We start from the raw sequence: 15,615 nt of genomic DNA, 5'->3' as shown, positions 1-15,615 counted from the left end.
GAGCTGCGGGAGTTTAACAGCTTGTAGGTGACGAAGTAGCGACTGATCAGAGCTAACATGTTAAACGTTAGAATAGTTTAAATTAGAGGTAATAAAAGTGGGAATTACCCTCTCAATCATGTGTTGGCCACAGTTCACTACTGCCCGAATTGAAGCATGGCTGTTGGTTTGCAAAGCAAATATACCTGTAGGTCATTTGCAAAGGAGAGGAAAGGAGATGTTATGTTTGTTTTTTGTTTTTTTTAAATGGACTCCAAGGGAATCATATATTAAAAGAAGCAAATGGGACCCAATACAGAACCCTGAGGTACCCCATAGCTAAGTTGGTCTTAAATGGACATAGAAACGTCTGACTAACAAATATGACTGGGACCATTTAAGGGCTGTACCTTAAATAACCAGACACAATTCAAGATGTGGCAGAAGAATGCCATGATCTACCGACTTCGGTCCAGTCAGGTCTAAGAGCACAAGGAAAGCAGAATTATAAGAGTCAACAGTTAAAAACAGGTCATTAAAGACTCTTAGAAGGGCTGTTTCTGTGCTAACTGAAACCTCTCAAAAACGAATCCAGATAGTTTATATCCAACTTCGGTCCTATCTTCTCTAAAACCTTTCTCAGACAAAGGACCTTGGAAATGGGCCTGAAATTAGAGATAAGAGAACAGTCCAAATAACTGTTTTTGATAAGACGGCCACATTTGCTGAACTATTTTAGTTAAAAAGAAGAGAGACATCTGTTCAAGGTTCTCAGTGACAGATCTAGGACAGGACCAGAAAGAAAAGACCTGATAGTAGAAATCTTGTCTTTAAAAATGTTTTTCACTAAATGGAGACGAGGGCACAAAACAAGTAGCTTTACTTAAATTTATAAGAGAGTTATGTGTACTAAAAAGAAAGTGAGGTTTGTGGCTATGATTTGATACAAGTTTTGATAAAAAATTGTGTTGTGTTGCAGCTTTAACAGGTACTTTAGTAGGCTGTTTTTATAATATCTAATGAAACGGTTCCATCTTCTCTCTGCGCAGCCTCAGCCTCAGAGCAAGAAAATAGGTCTTTAAGCTGCCATTTACACAAACATCCACAAATAATTGCTTAATTTGTATTAGTATAAAAACCTGAAATAGGTGGAAAATGCTCATAAAATCAGTAAAAGATGAAGAAAAGATTTTTTCTAAATGAGCACCAGCTGTCAGCTTATGGAAAGCAGTTCTCCCCCCATCCTAAAACAATCTCCAATTCAGGCAGTGCCACTTAAAACATGACAGCTGACAGACAGGGGACACAAGCTCCCCCACTGTAACATAATCGACCTTTTCATGGCGCACGAGAGAAATTCGGCCAGCAAAAAACGAACGGATCTCCTGGGAGTTTGCTGGGATCCACTCTGAGACGGTCTGTTGGGTAAAGCCTACAGTATTTTTGAGCTAAATGGTTTTATTCATACCTCCAAACAGACATGTCTTTACCAGAGAGGAAGTGCTGTTGCTGTTGAGAGAAGGAGGCAGGGAAAATGGGCTCCAAAGGTTTCGAAAGTCTAAAGACGAGTTCTTTAGAGGTGTGTGAGAAGCTATGTTTTTAGAAGTGACTTTTGGCTGATTTTACTTACAGTTCATTCTCATTAGAATTAACTTAAAAGGATTATCTTCTGATTCATCTTATATTTGTGCATCTTATCCTAAAACACCAGCTATCAGTTCCCTTTAATGCAGTCCCAGGCAGTTCACCCCCCACTTAAACCTTGACCCATCTGATCGCAACAACTCACATGGTGACCCTTAATGACCCATATGATTGCAGTACCGTCATTGGCCGCTACATTGGCCACAGCCTAGCATGAAGCAACCCCAGAGCTGAAAAATTACTGCCTGGTAGCCTCTGTGGATAGTTTTCTACTTTATTACTTTATAATAATCATTAGTAGAGTGGATTTTATTTTATTTTTCTTACAATCATCTGTCTAGATAACTGAGTTTAAATCAATAAACTCTTCGATGTGTGTGTGCAATTGGAGTGCTTTGGAGCATTTTAACAGCTTACTGTATCTGACTAATAGTGTGGGATGCTGTGGGGTACTGACGATCCCAAAACTCCATGCTAACATTGAAGCTTCAAAATGTGTGGGAAAATCAGAGGCTACGCCCTTCTTTTATTCTGACTATGGTTTTTAACCTCCCTTATTTCACATCATTGTGATATGGAAGCTTGTTTCTGCCACATAAAGAAATGTTTTTGCCATCTGCAAGTCATCATTTTGGGTTTTTATATCAGCTTTGACTTATTAACTTGAAATGTATTTTTCAGTTGTGGAAAAAAAAACATTTCAGTGGAGGAAACCAGATGCCACATTACAGCTGTTGTGTCGGTCATGCTTAAATATTAAAATAAATTAAGATTGGCACCAGATAGAGTAAGAACAGCATATTCTTAACAATTTTTCTTAATTTATTCTTTCTTTCTTTTTTAAAATTGTTTATTCTTCATTTTGGAAAACCATGACTATAAACATTTGTTTATTAAAAAGTGGTTTAACTTTAATTATTCACATTCCAAAGATGAATACACATGAAGCCAACCCCTCCAAAAAGACGAACACTTGTGCATAAAATCTGTGATATTCCACATTTATGGAGGCCCGAAGTGTCCGATTTTCCATAATAATAAATTAAAATAATGAAATAAAAAAATTATATGAGGAGATACGAAACATGTAACCCAAAACCTCTAAAATAATTTGCTATGCGTTTGTTTGTTTTTTTACTTCACATTTGTAATTTGTCATTCATAATGCCACTACATCTTGACTGAGAAACACCTCAATCATGAAAAAAAAAGCTGATTAAAAATAACTTTTATGAATTTTTAAATGGTTTGCTTGCATACATATTTTCTTTCTTATTATTCATATTTATTTTTGTAATACTGCAATTTATATAGAGACTTTAAAAATACTAGTATTTAGTTGTGAGTAGAGTGGATTTTCTTCTAAATTTATATTTTATTTCAGTCATTTCACACGATAAAAGTTACGTTATTGCAAACTCTTTAATCGGTAAACATAATATATTTTTTTAATGTTGCGGGGAGTTTGCGCCCATTTTTAATCTTGACACTTTTGTGCCTCCATACAAAGCACGTTTCTCTCCATTGGTTGTCCCTTGCAGTTTTTTTAAAAGCTCAGTCCAAGTCTCTCTTAGTGGTAATGAACTCGTCCAATCGTCCCGGTCCCCGTAACCAGGATGTCCGGCTGCCCGTTCCTCCAGATCTCCCTGACGATTCGCTCCCTCTCCTCCAGCCGTCGAGCCTTCTCCAGCTCCTCGGCCGAGGTGAACACGTTCAGGCTCCTCAGAGTGGCGTTAGACTGGCTGCTGCGGTCACTCAGAGGACCCACTGTCACTTTAGGGATCTCCGTATCCACTGCCCTCTCCTCTCCTACACTCTCCTCCTCTTCTTCCTCATCCTCCTCCTCTTCACTGGACTCCTTGAGCTGTCTCCTCGATGGAGACGGAGGTGGTTTTCTGTGGCGCCGAGCCCTGCAAGTGATGCCGGCCACCAGGAGGCACAGCGCCATGAACAGCCCGAAGCAGACGCCCATCATGAAGTAGAGGGCAAAGCTCTCTGGATTGGCTGCACAAGAAGAGGGAAGAAAAACTAATTTACTGAAATAAAAGTATTAAAAAGTGGAATTATTAAGCTTTTCTTTATTTTCTGTCATCTCTATACTATTAGAGTGGTGAATGCTCATATCAAAGACAGCGAAAGTTTCAAATATTCAGATCAGTGTATGTTAAAGTAACCCCCGTGAGCCAAAAACTCAGATTTCAGACTCTAAACGCTTGATTTTCACCAGATTTTCTACTCTTGGCTCTTTGTGATGTCACTAAGAAGGGATATCCCTAATATGGTTGCCTCAGGCAGAGCGTTATTAAATTAAACCCTCATGGCTCTAGGTGTGAGCACAAAGGCCCCACCCACTAGTTGTTAAACCCTTCTGTTTGCATGAGGCAGCCAATCAGAATGAAGTTTAAAGTATAAAGTTAAATAAAGATTTCTTTGAACTGTAACTCATGCAGAGTTACTCGTGTAGGAGCTTAGAATGAAATATTCATGTACAACCTACGTAAAGTCATACAGTGTGGTGTAGCAAGCTGCCTGTGGTTTTATAGATTCATCTAACAATCCCTCGAGGTTGTCCCCAACCCCATGTTGGAAACCACACTTAAAGCCCTGCTAAGATTTTACCTTTGATGTGAGCGTAGGTCGCCATGCTGTTACTCAGCAGCTCCATATCTCTCTTAATGGGTTCCATCTTGGTTCACTGTGGGTTCAGACATGCACCATCTCCTTTTACGCGTTCACCTCCTGGATAACCCGAGGCAGATCCTGTCAGAAAAGAAAAAAACAAATGCTTTCAAAGTTTCAGAGTTCATCTCAAAAAAAAAAAAAAAAAAAGTGCTTAAATCCTAAAAAAATGCATTCCTCCAAAGCACCACCAGTTATTCTTCAGATCTAAATGGGTGTCAGAGGTCAGGAGACATTGTGTTCCTCTGACGACACTCAGGCCGGGCAGTGAGGACGGCAGCGAGAGGTCTGCTGAGACCGATGGGGATGTTTATATTTATGAGAGGGGCGCCTTTCCGGCTCTGCAGTTTTAATTTTTTTCCCACGAAAGAAGTGGCATGTCAGGTTTCACATGTTCACTCCAAGAAACTCACACACGTGATGGAAGACCGGCAGGAAATGAAAAGGTCGGGTTCACAGAAATGTAGCAGTGAGTTTCTAATTTCTGCCTCTTCCCCAAAACAATGGAGCTGAGAATAGTTTTGTTTGTTTTGCACACAAGGTTTCACAGCCTAATACCTGCAAACAACAAAGTTATTTCATTATTTAATTGGTATTTATATAAAGTAGGAGCATTTCTCTATTGTTAGCTTGTGATAATCTTTTGGCAGGTGTTAGATTTTAGTAAGTCATTAAACTGGACTTAATATTCTTTTGTTTATAATCTGTCATATACACTCACTGGCCACTTCTTTAACTACACTTGTTCAATGCTCTATAACATAAATATCTATTATATATCTAAATGGTCAAGATGACCTGCTTAAGATCAAACTGAGCATCAAAATGTGGAATAATGGTGATCTGAGTGATTTGGAATGTGTCATCATTGTTGGTGCCAGACTAGTCTGAGTTTCTCAGAAACTGAAAAAGAGAAAGTATGCAGAGAGCAGCAGCTCTGTGGCCAACATGTCTTGTTGATGTCAGAGGTCAAAGGAGGCCAGAGTGTTTCGAGCTGATAGGAAGGCAACAGTAACTCAAATAACCATTTGTTACACCAACGTATGCAGAAGAGTATCTCTGAATGTTGAAGCAGTTGGGCTACAACAGCAGAAGACACAGATCCACCTTGGCTTGTATCATGGTGCAATGGTGGGGTGGATGTTTCCTTGACACCTTCCCTTTGTGACCACAATGCACTCATCTTCTCATCGCTGCTTCCAGCAAGACAATGCACCATGTCACAAAACTCATATCATTGCAAACATGACAGTGAGTTTCCTGTACTTGAATGACCTCCACAGTCAGCAGACTGTGATCCAACACAGCACCTTTGGGATGTGGTGGAACAGGAGATTCTCATCATGGATGTGCAACCAACAAATCTACAGCAGCTGCGTGATGCTGTCATGTCAGTATGGACCAAAATCTTCCAGCACCTTATTGAATCTGTGCCACAAAGAATTAATTAAAGTGTCCCGTGAGAACACAAACAGAGTACAAACATGGCAAACACTCCGTTGTCCCTCTTTGCAATGCACTGAGGAAGTAAAAAAGCTGCTCACAGCTGCAAAAACTTAAAACTAATTGTTTTAATGGGGGTTAAACAGCCTCAGGGATGCCTACAAAAAGAAAAAGAAAAATGGCACCTAAATCTCCAGGAGAGACATTCTGTTCTTTGTTAGAGATGTTTAACAAGTAATTCACTGTTAGCAAATTTAATTATCATTCAAGAGAGTAATCGATGTTTTTAAAAAAAAAATATTATCCTGAGGACAGCCACGGATGTCAGCACAAAACGACCTGACATTTTCCATACAAAACAAGCTTCTCAGAGCGACTGCATTCTTCTGTTATTTGGCTGAACCGACCCTTTAAGAGAGCGAGGGGCTGCATTAGACCGCAGTAGATGGATTTGCTCCGGACCCGTCTCGCAGATGCTCCCACGGTTACAGTAAGGCTTGACGTAAACATGATGACTGATACTTCCCACCCCCTCACATTCCCTGTCACTACAAAAACAATTTCCATGGGAGCCGAATGTTTTTCTTTCTCCTGCTCTCTCTCCGGGGAGGACCAAACCGTGCCCCGTTCCAGTCGCTGCTGCTGGGGGTTTGGGTCGCTCTCCCACCCTGATTTTTATCCCAGCGACTTTTGGCAGCCCCAGTGTGCTCTCAAAGGCTTTCTTTAATTTGTTTTTGGGCAAATTACAGTTGTAGTTGCTTTGTGGCTGGCTTGGGGTCCACTTACTCATGGGAACTGGTCTTTCCCAACCAACGCTGCCTTCTGTTTGGGATTTAATCAAAGAAGAAGCGTGACTACTTCTGCACTCTCAATTTGCTGCCCCCAGACCTTAACAACATAAGTGAGCAATTTAGTTTTCAGCTTAGCTCAATTCAAACGATTAAAGACTGACTTTACACCCTGTACTTTTACACAGTTTATCAAGACTGCAGCATTTATCACAGTGCACCTATCATCTTATTCTTTCTAAGTTGTTTTTGTTTGCATCCTATAAGAAATAATCATAAAACATTAAAGTATAAAGTGTTTTCTCACAGAGCTGGATGAGAAGATCAACGCTCACGTGTCTGTGGGCAAAAATATGAAGCAAATCTTAGTTTAGGTAACTTGAAGGCTCATTCCCTGGGTTAGTATAACTCCATCTGCACAGAGATTTAACATTAAGGTTACATTTTATTTATTTTTTTAACTTAAATTTTAAATAAACACGAGGAAACAGTTATAATGTGTTATGCAACAGCAGGGTGCGATTTGTCTGGGGATTGGGGGAGGATTTCCTTCAGTCTCTGCTTAGTTATTTTTATTTTTCCGGTTGGGATAAAAGTTCTTTTCATCATCTGATTTTTATCGTTGCATCTTGAAGCAGTCCACAGCACAAACAACAATCCCAAACTGACTTTCACTATCAACGCTGGGAAAGTGAGATGACACTGTAGGAGGCCGGATGATCCAGATCCACGCTGTTCCAACTTTTCATTACGCTGCCAAGCACCGCTTAGAACAAAAACTAGAATTAACTTAAATTTTTAAGAGTGATCCTTTGTTTTTTATTTATTTAAATTATTATTATTATAATATATTTTTTAGTTTATTTACCTGTTCTTTTAAACTACCATTCATGGAATAAAAACAGAGAAAATCAAAGACTCACAAAATAAAACAATTAATTAAAAAACATCCCAGAAACATGCAGCTTGTTAAACTGCAGCTCAAATATATATGTAGCTTCTGGGTCTGAAACGTGATGCTAACACATTAACCCGCATTCCTCATGAGGGCCACTAGAGGGCAACTCTGGTTGTATAGAAGTCTAGGGTGGAAAAACAGTCCCAGACCTTCCTGCTCAGTTTATGTTTCTACTTTCAGGTCATACAGAATAAAATAGTTAATTTTGTAAATTTTGGGATTTCTAGGTTCTCAGTCGTCAAGGTCGTGTGAGTCTTGAGCACAGGGAGGAGCGTCCCCATGGAGGTGGTCCTGAGGGTTGTTGACCCACTATTGATCATGTGAGCAAATTTGTGACAAAAGGTGTGGGTCATTACGATCAGACGTTTTGCCTCTTGGATAAGAGACTAAATGTCTTCACAGATCTAAAAAAGGTCGTCCGGTCATTCTAAGAGTCGGAGAGGAGGATTATCCAGGCTATGTACAACAGCTTGTTAGCCAGTGAGCGTGAGGTTTCATAGTCAAATCCACAATAAGTGGTCATGTGACCAGTCACTACGTTAACGACTGCAAAAACTCATAGGCTTTTTGTTAGGTCCATATTTTGGAAGTAACCATGAGAAGACTAAAGGAAAAAAACTCACTTAATTATATATTGAATATGACCTGAAATGAGTGACTGAGGCCATAAACTTAGTGTTTGCAAAGGGCTGTTCAGGACTTCTAACCTGTAGAGCTAGAGGTCTTTTTCCCCCCTGGTGGTCATGAAAAAGAATGCAGGTTTAAGGCACTTTAGTGTTAGCATCACCTTTTAAACCTTCATCGTTTAAACTGTCTGTCTGCTAATCAACACACATCGCATTTGTTCACTTGGCTAAAAAAATTAAAGAATTAGGGTTTTACAATTTATGTATGAGGTTATTTTTAGGGCAGACACCTTTTATCCCAGCTTCACTTTAATTGCAAATTTTTCTTTATTTCAGTGCAGCAATCAGACTTTGTAAACTTTTGGAAAAAGTCCCCTCCATGAACTTTCTCATTTGTTTTAAGAAGGCGACATTTTTAAGACTTAATTATACAGAGAAATGACTCAAAGAGGCGTCTCTTGTTCTGTTTTCTCGATTACAGAATGAAATTGTGTATAAATATTTCTTTCTTCACGACTGGCAGTTTGTGGTGAGCTCGAAGCACCACACAAATACCAGAGGGAGGGACACATTTTGTGCAGCCGCAGTCTTGGGCAGACAGATTTAACACCTAACATTTCCAGACGAGTCCAACAACCTCTCAGCTGAACTAACTAAACGCAAGCATAGCCTGGCAGCTGTAGCTGTTTATGTGAAACCCTGCTTAGATAATCCTGTTTAAATCCAATGAGGAAACTTAAAACTGCTGGAAAAAGCACTTTTTAACAGTAGTCAAAAAAATGAGAAATGAGGTGGAGCTGCTGTCAAAAACATTTAAAGAGAGTGATTAAGACTGATGGAAAATACGTGTGACAGACTGGGTGACAGCATACTCACTGTGCTATAATTTGGGGCATGTTGCAGCTCCTCAGCTTGTAAAAACCTTTAATTGTCTGTGGTGTTGTAAAAAAACTGGAGGCCATGCTAATAAACTACTGAGTTGCATGACAGTAGAGCTTTATATTTGTTAAGGGGTGTAATAAAAAAATAAAAAAATCTTACAGCTAATTTCCCTGCAAAGATAAAGTTAAAAAAAAGGTCACTCACCTCAGTCATGCACAGGTTGACAGATTTAAAACTTCCGAATGCGAAACAAAGAATTCAGATCCACGTTTGAAGCTGGTCACTTAGATAAGACTCCCATCTTCTCTCGGGCAAAAAAGCAGCAGCGAGAGGTTGTGGGTCACTCAGCGTACGTGACAGCTGAGCAGACGCTGCTGGGCTGAAGAGCGAGCAGCCCTCCACTGTGGTTCACTCCCTCCCATCCCTCAGAGGGAGGAGGACCAGCCAGCAGTGGTCCACACTTGTGTTTTGGAGGAGGTCTTTCCTTTTCCTGAGAGAAGTGAAAGCCATGCATGCTTCACTGCCATCTAACTCCAAAATAAAAATTCCAAACTGTGCTGAAGTCTTTTATTTTAGCTATTCTATCCTCTCCAGGTATGACCCACGCACTCCTGACCAGAGGGAGGTGATCTCTCTCCTGCTGGATGCCCAACACTGAGGTCTGTTCACAGTTAAGCCAGGAGGGTGGAACAGGAAATAGCTAGGTGGCTGCTGTGGGCATGGGGGCACGCTGCTGTGGGGGCTCCCGGATTAACTGAGCTCTTTGTGTTTTAATCTGAGCCTGGAGGGGAGTAAAAAGAGCTCAGAGTGAGGTTTGTGAAGCAGGAGAGGAGACCGATGAATAGATTGATACTTTATGGGGAAATCTGACGTGGACTTTACAAAGCTGGAGTTTTCCACACGACACCAGGAGATACACATTTTAAAACCTATCAAACAACCGAAACAGGAGGTGCTCATAGTGGATTTTAGCTACACTGCAGTGTCACACAGCCAACACATTGTTAATATAACTGATCAAAAGAGCAAAATAGTTCTTAAACCAGTCTAGTTTGCACCTTTGAACTCAGTCCAGCAGTCCAGAACACCCAATCAACATAAGTACATGCCAGGTTATCGAGTTTTATGGAAACTATATGGTCACTAAGATTTTTGTAGTGCTGGACTTGAGTAATTGAATGCTTATGAATAACCATGGGACTATGGTCGTCAATTTGTGTGTCAAAGATAATCTCCTCTGTCTTTTATTACATTTAAAAACTCATTTCACTTTCGCTGCTTGATTTTAGCAAAACCATACAGGCTTGGAGACCCTTGGAAACCACTGGTTGCTAGGGAAAAATAAGGATTCCACAACTGGTTGGCAATTGATTGCCTATAGTTGTTAGGTCAAATGGAAATTCTCCTTGCAATAGGTTGCTAGCGGTTTCATGGAAGACACCAACTCATCCGCAACCACTCACCAACTACTCGCACAGCAGCAGTGAAACTTGAAAAGGTGCGATGCAAACCGGAAATGGAGAACGTTAACCTTCAAAGTAAAAGTAAAGCACTATTTTGCTCTGAAGGTCAAGTTTGTGTTGCACTTTTCCAAGTTTCGTTACAACTCTGTGAATGTTTGCAGACAAGTTGGCATCTTCTATACAAACTACAGGCAACCACAGCAACCTACTAGCAACAAAAAGCAATCACAGGCAGGTCTTTGGTTCAGCACCCTGTTGGCAACCATTTTCAAACCAACTAATACTCAACCACTGGTCAGGGGAATACACACATTTCTTCTTAGTGACTGGAGACTGCAAGGGGGTTGCCAACTGGTCTATAGGCCTGTGTGACTGAGAGCTTTGTCAAAGAGGCAAGTCTATATTTTTCCATTCAATTCAACTGAAAAAACTAAATTAATTCAAGTGAACTGAAGTGAACCTGACCCTGTGGCCTGCTGGGAGTGAATTTAGACCTCAGCGGAAGCCAAAATATGATTAATTGCACAGAACTGGATATGAGCGCATTCATCATTTTAACAGTATGTACGACAGAAAATAACAAAAACCAACACAGACCCCCTTTAATTTCTAAATGTATGAGCATATAATTCTACAGACTGACTACAGCGATGAAAGCAGGGCTTTTCTTTCTTATTTATACTGGTGCTTTTTCCTGTAACACTAACCCAGACTCTTAAGTATTGCAAAAGACCTGTTTATGCGGTTGTAAAGTACTATTCTGAGTCTAGTGAGTGTTGATGTGGCACTCGCTGGTGTTTTTAGCACAGCAATAAGCGGTTATTATGTGGTTGCTGTCATTCAAACACTCAAGGTTGGTCAAGAGAAAAATATGTCCCTAAAAGCACTCTGAGGCCATAGCCCAAAACAATGATCCAACTGCTGAGGGACATTCCTGCGTGCATATTCCTCCTAATTTAATGCACTCAGTAACGGCTGGTGAACCTCCACCCTTTTCGTCCACAGTGTGGGGTTTATCTGCTCCAGCTGCCTGTGTTATGTCAGGCCTGTCCTCTTCCTGATGCTGTGTAGGAATAACATAGCACTTTGCAAATTCCCCAGATTCCCGATCGCAACTGCGCACGGGGAGAACACCAAGCAAAACACTCCCTTCCTTTCACCCGCAGCACTCATCTCCACTGGCTAAAAAACAAGAGTGGATGTCACTGTTGTGACTGAGAGCGACTTGCTCGCTGATGCAGAGATGTTTGTGGAGCGTTGGAAACAGGTCGACTTGTTTTTCCCCACCAGTGACTAATGTTTTCCTGCATACAGGCAGTGATTAACTTAGGGCTGTTTTTTTAAACACACAGAAAGATGGGCTTTGTGATGCTCGCCATTCACCAGTAAATACACTGACCCTCACACCACAACCGCATTCAGTGTCAGCTGCAATATGAGCCATTCAATTCCCATAAAACCGAGCTGGAGCAGAGAGATTAACTTTGGGAATAATTTGGTAAGAAAAGACGAGTCCCTCAAAGTATTTTTACAACTAAATTAAAATGTTAATGAAAAGAGAGACAAAAGAGATCTTTAATAATGCAATAGCACAAAAGTTATGACTGGATAGTTAATTAAGTTGCTGGCTGGAGGGAGTTATTAGAGAGTGACACATCAAAAGGCTCAGAATGACAGTGAGGAGGTTAATAAGTTGAGTCATTTTGTTGTGGGGAGCAAACCACAACTGTGGGAGAAGTTAACTAATGCTTAAATCCCGCTAAAGGGAAACCTACTTAAAAAAAAGAAGTAGGGGGCCAAAATAAACAAGCTGCAACCTCCGGCAGTGGAAAAATGGAGCCTCTAGTTGCTCCAAAAGCGAGTCAAATCTCATAACACCCCCATGTTTAAATTTCCTCCTTTATAACAACAGTGTGGAAGTGACCTTTGTTTTAGCTGATCTGTCTAGTGAGTTAAAAGCATGGCTGCTTGCATTGACAGGTGTGTCACAGGCAGCTGTATCTCACTGGTGTTATAATAGCTACATCCACCTTCTATATACAGTCTACGCTCAGAACCAGAGACAGGAAGATTGTTGTTAGGCTGCAGGAAAGTGTCACAATAAAGTGGGAACACACCAAAAAATGTAGGTGTCCAGATTCTGCAAATGAGGTGTAGAAAATACTATAAAAATTAGGAGAAATGTATGATATTCTGTATTTTTGCTATTTAGTACAAATATGAGGAGGTGCACCTTAAAAGGCACAAAAAGTGACTGCTTTATGGTATTCTCTATGCTTAAGAGAATAAGCATAGAGAATGCAGAAACAGTGCTCTTCACTGTTTCTAAGTCAGCAAAATATGAGAGAAGCTGTGGCGTCATTTAAGTTAAACCCTTTGTGCAAAAGAGGATCTATACCTTAGTTGTTATAATTATATTCAAAAAGATTTCACTTTATTTTCAGATGGATTTGATGTTTGTTTTTTTTGTTTTTTTTACCATTTTCATCATGTCTCATTTAAAAATCCCCCAAAATAGTTTGGTTGAGATAAAAAAAGACATAACAAAGAGCTTCTTTGAGTTGATTCAAGGAAAATGCATCAATTAATCCAAGAAATAATCCGCAATGTATTAAAAAGAATTGTTACAGTGTTTACGTAGGAAAAAAATCAGTCTGTGGAGTTTTATTTTTAAACATTTAAACAATTTACTGATATCAGCCTCCAAATACTCCAGCCTTTCGAGTTTGTGATCCTTACAAGAAATCAAACCCAGATTGTGGTCTTTCATCCCAGGTTCGAAGCAGTTCAGTTTTTATAGCACTAAAGACAGTTTCCAGTATTTTACAACGAAAAGGAGGACTGTAACTATGTCTTACTGTACCTGAGATCTCTCTCCCTGTTCTTCTCCCTGGAGTCACTTTGTGGGCCCTCAAGATGTAAACTACTGGTCTAGACTGGTGTTTGTCCTCTAATCTCTGAACCTTACACAAGCAGCGTCTTTTCCAAATTTAAAAAAAAAAAAAAGTCATTTTGTTTTCTTGGCAAACTCTTTCCTGCCTCCGCCTTCACTGCCGAAGTTGCGTACGCGGTGAATCTTGGCCAGCTGGCTCTCTATGGTCTTCATTATGTCCATATGGTCGGGGATGTGGACATAGCGGATGTTCCTGCCAGTGATGAATAGGTCCTGCAGCTGTGTGAGCTGACCCCGCCGGTCCCGGTACAACACGTCCTCTAGGCGTATGTTCATGAAGGCATCTACGTTGACCACGCGTCCACGGGCTGTGCTCTCGTTCCTCAGGTCCACTGTGGTCACCTCTCCCTGAAGGCCCTGCAGGAGGATCACCATGCTGTTCTCTGTGATTGTTCGCTCCCGAATAGAGTTCACCACCTCAACCGGCCCCACGGTGGATGGCTGAGACTCAGCCCCCTTGGACTCCATAGGATCCATAGACACCTGCAGAAAAGCAGAAGATTGATAACTTTGGATTAGAGTCTGTCATACAGTGTTGGTACCTGAGACTTGTTTCTGTGGTTTACTGATTCTGACCTTGAAGCAATAAAGCAAAAATGAGCAAAAACTTGCACACTTTGTGGACAGAATATTAGAATCCGAAAATGAGAAAACACAGGAACATGTCAAATAGAAAATGTCCTGCACAGCTTAAATGCGATTTATCTCATATGTCACAAACCAAACCTGGATTTAATAAAGGTCAGACGACTCAGAGGCTGTGGTCAAATTGTTAAAAAAAATTCCCTCCCTCCATCTTTTCTTAATCACTTCTCTGATTGAAAATAAGGTCAAGGAAGAAGAATTTCTAAGGACTTAGGAAAAGAGCAGCATGCCCAGACAATCTGACTGCATTGACGTTAGAGCCTCTTAGGCGGTTAATGGGGCTCTACTGAAACTGCAATGTAGGGACCACAAAAAGGCTGTCTTAGATACTTTCTTACTGCATTTTTTTTTAATGGAGCTCACAAAAAAACACATAAAAAGAATGAAGTGAGATTAAATGTTTCCAGTCTTATTTTCTTTATCTGCTGGAGAGATGATCCAATGTAACTCTGGAAACTGTTACAAGTTCTGAGGAAAAAACAAAATAATTTTATCCCTCTGTCACTTATTAAAAATCGGGATCAATACGAGCTAACCTGACGTAAAGACAATTAATGGTAATCCTAATTGTCAAAACAACTACTACTTCTCCTTTTTTTCAGCAGCTCACTATCACTGCTAACCTGCCTTCATCTAATCCTATCCCCGTCACCACCAACTATCAGCATGTCCTCCTTCACCACATGAATCCTTTGAGGTCTTCCACTTTTCCGCCTGCCTGGCAGCTCCATATTCAGCATCTTTTGTCCAATATAGCCACCATCCCTCCTCTGCACATATCCAACCCACGTCAGCCCCCTCCTGCCTCACTGTCACATCAGCTTCTCATTCAGACACACGTAGTCTGTTTTGCTTCTTGTGACTATCATACCTCTTTACCGCATTTTCTTTAATGGTCCAAAAACACTTTCATGTTTGGCTTTCAAATTAACCCCAGAATATGCACATTACAACCGAATACAAATGATAATACAGAAGATATAGTGTCATATAGTGCAGTGTAATCTTAACTTTAACTTAACCTACAGAAAACCTAAAAACACGTGTAACATGACGCTTACGTTTGTGTCTGCAGGCTTAAAGTTAGTCTTCTCTGTTAGCTTTTCTTTTTTAGCGTTTCCTTAGCTTTAGCAGCGACTAAATAAAGCTCCAAAATGCGTAAAACATGAGTGTAAATCAAAGCTTCTCCCTCCGCTGTTGTCTGTAACATTTACCTGAATTATTTAAACACAGTTTTTATGTGGAAACGAAACACCGGCCTGCAGAAACCTCTCAAAACATGTCAACAGGTTCGTTTTCCCACAAAAACCCGACGGAGGAGCAGCGACGTGATGACGTTTCACCATCGTCTTTGCGTCAACCGTTTAGAAAAAAAAACAAAAAAAAAACTTTATTCACAACTAGCTTTAATACAGTGTAATCCAGGACATAAATGAGGAACCCGACAACAGGTTTCCCTGCGTCATCACAGCAACATTATTTTTCACATATATGCTGGATTTTTTTTCAGCAAAGTATATATTAACAAATTTGCTCGCTGGAGTGTAAAATTTTA

At 40.3% G+C, this 15,615-nt stretch overlaps 2 protein-coding genes across 5 annotated transcripts; both read right to left on the bottom strand.

Annotated features, from left to right (window-relative positions):
- Positions 1-2,512: 2,512 nt before the first annotated feature.
- On the bottom strand, positions 2,513-13,448 carry eva1bb (eva-1 homolog Bb (C. elegans)). 3 transcript variants are annotated; one of them, XM_005452766.2, is made up of 4 exons: positions 13,326-13,448; positions 9,204-9,780; positions 4,243-4,383; positions 2,513-3,627 (listed from the first exon to the last, which is right to left on the bottom strand). In XM_005452766.2, the coding sequence occupies exons 3-4, from the start codon at positions 4,307-4,309 to the stop codon at positions 3,194-3,196; spliced, it is 501 nt and encodes a 166-aa protein (XP_005452823.1). In that variant the 5' UTR covers positions 4,310-4,383; positions 9,204-9,780; positions 13,326-13,448; the 3' UTR covers positions 2,513-3,193. The 3 variants fall into 3 exon arrangements, with proteins under 3 accessions (XP_005452823.1, XP_005452824.1, XP_025758109.1); XM_005452767.3 differs by lacking the exon at positions 9,204-9,780 and having other exon boundaries at positions 13,326-13,446; XM_025902324.1 differs by lacking the exons at positions 9,204-9,780; positions 13,326-13,448 and adding an exon at positions 6,841-7,280.
- On the bottom strand, positions 12,283-15,415 carry lsm10 (LSM10, U7 small nuclear RNA associated). Of its 2 annotated transcripts, none has more exons than XM_013272587.2 (2): positions 15,122-15,415; positions 12,283-13,898 (listed from the first exon to the last, which is right to left on the bottom strand). In XM_013272587.2, exon 2 carries the CDS (start codon positions 13,890-13,892, stop codon positions 13,470-13,472), a length of 423 nt encoding a protein of 140 aa, XP_013128041.1. In that variant the 5' UTR covers positions 13,893-13,898; positions 15,122-15,415; the 3' UTR covers positions 12,283-13,469. The 2 variants fall into 2 exon arrangements, with proteins under 2 accessions (XP_013128041.1, XP_003447234.1); XM_003447186.3 differs by having other exon boundaries at positions 15,275-15,415.
- Between the last annotated feature and the right edge of the window lie 200 nt (positions 15,416-15,615).

The sequence above is a fragment of the Oreochromis niloticus genome, linkage group LG22, assembly GCF_001858045.2.
Source record: "Oreochromis niloticus isolate F11D_XX linkage group LG22, O_niloticus_UMD_NMBU, whole genome shotgun sequence".
NCBI classification, from domain to species: Eukaryota; Metazoa; Chordata; class Actinopteri; order Cichliformes; family Cichlidae; genus Oreochromis; species Oreochromis niloticus.
This window is presented reverse-complemented; position numbering and strand designations above follow the sequence as displayed.